Source organism: Mizuhopecten yessoensis, unplaced genomic scaffold (assembly GCF_002113885.1).
Source record: "Mizuhopecten yessoensis strain PY_sf001 unplaced genomic scaffold, ASM211388v2 scaffold10815, whole genome shotgun sequence".
Lineage (NCBI taxonomy): Eukaryota > Metazoa > Mollusca > Bivalvia > Pectinida > Pectinidae > Mizuhopecten > Mizuhopecten yessoensis.
This window is the reverse complement of record NW_018408735.1, coordinates 317,037-324,204: the sequence shown is the minus strand read 5'-3', so window position 1 is coordinate 324,204 and position 7,168 is coordinate 317,037. Positions and strand designations below refer to the sequence as shown.

The following is a 7,168-nucleotide window of genomic DNA, read 5'->3' as shown; positions in this document are numbered from 1 at the left end:
AGTGGCCCTACACAGTGACATTCCCATATAAACAGGAAGTGGCCCTACACAGTGACATTCCCATATAAACAGGGAGTGGCCCTACACAGTGACATTCCCATATAAACAGGGAGTGGCCCTACACAGTGACATTCCCATATAAACAGGAAGTGGCCCTACACAGTGACATTCCCATATAAACAAGAAGTGGCCCTCCACAGTGAAATTCTCTAACAAACAGGAAATGATCCCACACAATGACATTGATGTAGGGACAAGCTTTCTGTATATCTTTTATCACATAATGTACTGTGTTATCCAGTGAAAATACCCGTCATATTTTTTTGCGTATTATCCCATGTAATATGACCTATAAGCCCTGTGATTGGTTGTAAGTTTCAATTGTTTCAATTGTGACGCAATGCAGGCCTAAGACAAGTACATGACGTCACAGACTTAAGCACTGGAGTCAAAATGGCGGCATTTTACATTTCAAGGTTGCATGAAAATTGTCGTTTTACACGAATAAATGCCACAAATCTTGATTATGTGATAAAAAGGATCTAACACGCGTTATCATTTCATTTCATATAATTTATGAAACTCTTCACATATTTTTCATTTTAGCTCGCCAGAGGCTCGCTCAATTGAAAAATTCTTAGACTCGTTTCATAAATCTCATATGAAATGGAAACTCATGTAAGATCCTATAGAAAGATATGTAGCACATCTTGCAAGAGATCTGCTGATGATGGTTGATAGGCAGTCACCTGTGACTATATGACAGTCACCTGTGACTATATGACAGTCACCTGTGACTATGACAGTCACATGTGACTATATGACAGTCATCTGTGACTATATGACAGTCACCTGTGACCTGTGACTATGACAGTCACACTCCTATATGTATTTGCATATTTATTAGTGAAAAAATACCTGCACATTTCTCCCTTGTAAATTTACATTTGTATCTTTTGTTTTGTTTCTCAAATAGCATCAACATTTCAATTTATTATAAATAGTATGCAATATCATAATTTTTAACTTAATAATGTCCTAAAAATTCAATATCGGTAGATTTTATTAATCTTTTTCAAATAGCATCAACATTGTAATTCAATATCAATATTATGCATTATTATGTAATATCTTTCCATTTGTCAAACACATTGAAATATGCATCAATTAATTAAAATCAAAAACATTCACTGATAAACAGATAGATAAAACTACATATGGCTCTAATGTCAATTTGTGAATTAAGTAAAATGAAGAATAAACATCATCAATATTAGTTGGTGCTATTATGAGGAAATGCAATAGGAGGAAGCTTAGAGCAATGAACAGGGTTAAGAAGAGTCATGATAGAGTGCCAGATGATTTTGTGGTGTGTGGGATAAAAAGTTGTGCCATGCTTTTTACTTTCTGGATAAAACAGAACATTTTTCATACATTTTCACAAATATGCCTTACACAAGTAAAATTTCTACAACACAACTTCTGGCCAAACAAAGATGATCTCTCTTTCCTGTGCTATTTTATTATTTGTGCTCTTTACCTTCAATCAAAAATAGCACTAATATTCCTAACTTTTAACCAAAATATTTCTGTTACATCTATACAGAGATAATTTAAATATGAAAACACTGTTCTACCTCTTAAAGCACTACAGCGAGAACCTACAAATATATTACAACCTTAGCCAAACACCAACAAGATTATATAAAATGTAGCATCTCCAAATATAGGTTTTCACATAATTCAATGAATAGCGTTTTAATTTTGTCTGGCCAAATGGAGAGTGTTACATATGGACCACATTTGTTGTTTTTATTTTTAGCTGTTTTGCCCACAATCTTTGACTTTATTATCATGGTTTTAATACTTTCAAATAGTTCGTAGGAGATCAGAATTTGAAGACTGTATTCGTAACATAATCTGCTAATAAGGTAAAAATTGAACCTTACAAAATATCACCTTTATACAATCAATAAAAGTCTACTGAACTTTCAGGGTGATTATTTAGATAACACAACCTCAATAATATGACAGTTGGTAAGGCAATGATTAGGCAAATAGGGTACATACACTTCTACAGGGTCACTACGTTATTGGTATACAGCAAATTAAACAAAGATATATGATTCTGGGTGTATAAGTAATATTCGCCATATATGGTAGAAATGTTGAACTCACTGTTGACAATCATACACATTTTGTAAAGGGACATACAGATAAGCGGAGACATTCTAAATCTCCATTAGGGTACAATAATCTTTAGCATTTTTTTTTATATATTATTCTATACATTACTACATATATTACCTTTTCTATAAGATGACCAATACAACAGACAGTGAAAAGAGGACATCAAAGTGGAAATGTTTATAAAACTTTATAATTAACATCCTCCATTATATCATTTTATGGCATAATTTTGTAACTATTAATTGGAAATATTGTCTAAACAAGGCTGCAAAGCTTGAAAAATGTTAGCGATAATCAACTCTTAGTACCTTTTCCCCTTTTTAAGTCTAATTATCTAAATAACTAAATAAGATTTGTATAAGATTGAGCTATATAATGATGTTTTATTATATCCTTACCTTATTTTACAAATTAAACAAAAAATCTACAATCCTAAAAAATAAAAAAAAATTCCATATTCTAATACCACATCAACATTTAATATTTGTCTGATCTCAAATGAAAAGAAGAATTTGTTCTGGAAAAAAAATGACTACTTACATGTATCTGTTTAGCTATCACTAAGCTTTACATTATTTGTATATGGGGGGAACAATTCATAGATCTTGTCATAATTCTACAACTTTAACAGATGTACATTGTACCTATACAGGATTCTAAATATAGGTAAGATGTCTATACTATATATACAGAAACATAAAAATAAATACTATATAAAGGTATGTAATGATAGATACTAAATATAGGTATATAATGATACTAAATATTGGTATGCAATGTAGATACTAAATATAGGTACATAACGATAGATACTAAATAAAGGTATGCAATGTAGATACTAAATATAGGTACATAATGATAGATACAAAATATAGGTATGCAATGATAGATACAAAATATAGGTACGTAAACATTTCTAGGTGCAGGGTTCAAGGAAAGGTTGACAACAGATCCGACACGTAAGGGTGCCAATAAAAACAAAACATCACAAACCTTCCGTCGGCGAATAAAGCTAGAAATCTTGTAGTTCTGTGGAGGGGCAAATAAATCAAACTATAAAAATTATCAAAATCAGAAAAAGAAATGTGGTTCGATATTTCTAATTATGTAATACCTGTGAATCATTTAATATGCACCAAGTAAATTCATATAATACCATCAATTTCAAATTTAATTTCATTTTGGAAGAAATAAAAGCAAAAAAAAAAAGGAAAAATTAACAAAAGATATTAAAACTTTCCCGATTTTAAAAATGGCATATGCAATGGCGAACTGATTAGCAGCTAATTACTGATGGGGAGATATCCCTTTCATACTCCAGTGAAAGAAATATAGGTGGAAAAGGGGATATCCCTTTAAATCAGCAGGATATCATTACAGTAAATTGGAGTGATTCAATATTAAAAAATTGTTCATTTTTGCCTCGTTTTTCTGACTGATAAAATAATTCCTGTGGGTCTTAAAGCGGGCTTTTTTTCTTAATTGAATTTGCACACTCCAATTTCATCAGCGTATAATGGTGTTTATCAGAGTGTCTGTCAGTACGTGTGGACCACAGTTTACGAAGTATCAGTTGGGGACAGCTGTGAGTGGCAATGCCACAATCAGGTGGGCCACCCGATAAGCCTCCGTATCCCACACACCTTTACGACAGCGATACCTGTACCGCTAATTATAAACTATTCAAAGTAATTGTCTTCGTTGCAGGAAATGAGTAGATTTCCTATAATTTCCTGAACAGCATCATGCCAATTCTCTTAAGTATTGTGTTCAGGAAGTGATTTTACTTTGCGTTGAAATGGTTTTGTCAGAGATTATCAAGGTTTTTGTTAATTACTTGGTGGTTATGTGGTACAGACCTGATGTTGTGCGGTGATGCTGTGGGGACCACATCCGAACTGTACCCACTCTATGACTCGGTGTTGATGCATATAAAAGGTTTTACTTTTAGTCTATTCTGCCACATAGATAATCTATTTTTTGCTATATTGATAATCTATTTCCATATCAATTCTTAAAATATCTATGAATCCTTTGAAAGATCTATTCATCTTGTTATAAATAACTGTAAAATATACTTAGAAGGTGTTTGTGAGACTATCAAACATCTTTACCATCATGAAAGTATTAAAGAGATTCATACCAAAAGTGTTGATGACATCTAAGGTCATCCCTACAAGGTCAGTCCAGTTGGAAAACTATGACCATCCCCACAAATTGAGTCGATGACCGTCCCTACAGAATGAGTTGACGATTTCTATGACCTACAAAATGTGTTGACAAATATTATGAACGTCCCATTATAATTAGTTGATGAATTCTATGAACGCCCCCTCAAAATGAGTTCATAAATTCTTTGACTGTCCCTACAAAATGAGATGAGGAATTCTATTACAGTCCCTTCAAAATGAGTTGACAAACTCTATGACCGTCCCTTCAAAATGAGTTGACGAATACAAAATGAGTTGGCGAAATCTATGACCGTCCTTTCCAAATGAGTTGACAAAATCTATGAAAATGTCCCTACAAAATGAGTTGACGAAATCTATGACTGTCCCTTCAAAATGAGTTGACGAAATCTATGACTGTCCTTTCAAAATGAGTTGACGAATACAAAATGAGTTGACGAAATCTATGACTGTCCCTACAAAATGAGTTGTTGAATTCTATTATCATCCGTACAAGAACTTCAAAGATTTGTTATCGTTCCTAACAGAGCTGATAAAGACTCTGTATCATCCTCATACAAGAGGAGCTGATCTGTTATCGTCCCTGTTGACAAGGTCCATGTTAGTCCCTAAAGGTATTGATATTGTCTACGTCATTCCTACTTGACGATTTGATGAGTATGATCAATTTTTCATGCCAGGGTTTATTCCCTTAGTGACCTGACTTCACCTATATGCTAAATTTTATTTCCCACTTAATAACATACACAAGCTTAAAACCGCTAACTAATTCCTAAACCATTTTGTGGATCGACTTCACGGATAGGTGACTGCTGCACTGATAACATCATACTTATTGTAAATGGATGAAATATTCATGCGGAAGGGTAATGTGTGTGAAAATGATGTGATTATCTTTAAGCATACTCTGTTTGGCATGTCAGATGATCTAACAGTTCCGTAGGCTTTCAGTGTGTGTTGCGCGGTATTTCAATGAAACATTATATAAATGAATGAGCAAATCAATGTTAAAAACTGCAGATTTGTAACACGTTCCACAGCCTATACAAATTGACAATTTCTATCTCCCGTAAATCGAGAACAATCTGTCACATTCTGGTCACATGACGACAAGAATTTTTTTAACATCATTTTGTAACCAACCTTTACTTAATAAATTCCTTGGGCAAAAAGTGAACAATTGTAATACTTCAAATAATTATTTTAAAACTTTTTACAATTTTGATCTGTTCAGATGGATTGGGGATGACCTAAATTAAAATTTGATTATGTCATAATCCTTGCGATATAGATTCAATTTTCTTTCTCAAAAAGAGAATATAAGCTTTTAAGTTTTTATTTTATTAAAAGTTTTACTAAAGAACTTTCAAACTTCTAATATTGCTGATTGGAAGAAGTTTCAGTTTACTTGTTGTTATGAAGGGGAATAACCAATATTTCAAAGTCACTCTCTAGGCTTCCTGAAAGTTTTTCAATATATATTAACACTGCCTGACATTTTAAATAAAACAGGGTCAATATTCGACATTCCACTTACCCTGAAGTTGGCTTTGTTGTTCTTGTTAGGGATACTGTTCTTGATGGGCTGAGGATGTTTGACGTATGACTTGGCCTGGGACAGCCGACTATCATCAGAAGTCTCTGGAGCAGCCCAACTCCGAGCGTAATCAGCCAGAGAACTTTCTGACGCACGAGAAACCAACACAGCATAATTACTGGCCGCTCGCTCAAACTGAGATAGGTTAATAATCGTGGTCTCACTATGACGACCTGACCGTAAGGCAGGACTGTCCATGAATCGGCCATCAGGGAATTTATGAAGAAAATTGTCGCCACCTCGGCTGTAGGGAGAGTTCCTATGGTCTATAGCCTGTATTCTACTAGGACCATCCTCAGTGTAGGATCTACTTGTATATGGTGATTCAAACAATCTAACCACTCCACCATCTGTAGTGGATTTCCCTTGAATTTTGAGAATTTTTTCAGGAGATTTATTATTGCCTCTAGATCTTAAATGTTCCATTTCGGCAAAGTCAATTTGTTTACTAGTAAAACCTGTATTTTCCCTAGGCAGCATAAAGCTATCCGCAGAAGTTCGACTGATTTGCACAACAGAAGGGGGATGCTTTATCCCACATGTTTTCTGACGTTCGTAGTTAAGGAGCGCATGCATTTTGGTCATGTCTTCCCTGTTGTAAGTTTTTGGTATCTTGGCACGGAATTCACGGTCCTCCCGTGCTTCTTGACTCTCCGACAAGTCCTGCGGTATGGTCCGCTCGCTGTCCACCTTGGTGGGCGCTGGACTGACATATTCCTGGGCAGCACTCTCCGACTCAGAGCTGCTGAAGGGGATGGGTGAGGTAGCCACATCACACCTGTGTTGAGCAGCCATCTGCGGTTCTTTTTTTTCACTGTTCATCGGAACCTGAACCACTAACTTAGTAGATCGTGCACTCACAGGTATGTTGCCAATGTCTGCGACCTGTTCTGTGTCCTCATCTTCATGCATTGCTGCTAACATAAAACAAGGAAACATACAAACACATGTATATGTTCCTGGGAGTCAATTTTGTGCTTAATAAAAGGCATTTGTTTGCATTTGGTGTAATTTTCCTGAGATCAAAAATTACAAGGAAATATCATTAATGAATAATAAGCATAACTTATTTTCCACTTATGATATACATCTTTATAGAACTATAACAGAAATTATGAAGATAATGCAATATTTTATGTAGAATATGAACATTAAGATTCCTACAAGAAAAGCATGTAGAAATTTATAATTG

At 34.4% G+C, this 7,168-nt stretch overlaps 1 protein-coding gene across 10 annotated transcripts in view; it reads right to left on the bottom strand.

The window, feature by feature from the left end:
• LOC110462625 overlaps window positions 1-7,168 on the bottom strand; it is a 143,377-nt gene that overhangs the window by 9,463 nt on the left and 126,746 nt on the right. For 7 of the 10 annotated variants that reach the window (XM_021516670.1, XM_021516669.1, XM_021516673.1 and 4 more), the window contains exons 13-14: window positions 5,917-6,893; window positions 3,184-3,219 (exon numbers count right to left, since the gene is read on the bottom strand). In XM_021516670.1, the coding sequence (XP_021372345.1) occupies window positions 3,184-3,219; window positions 5,917-6,893 (1,013 nt within the window). Of the gene's footprint in view, window positions 1-3,183; window positions 3,220-4,333; window positions 4,455-5,916; window positions 6,894-7,168 lie in introns of all 10 variants that reach the window. The other 3 variants (XR_002464304.1, XM_021516677.1, XM_021516678.1) reach the window with 3 other exon arrangements.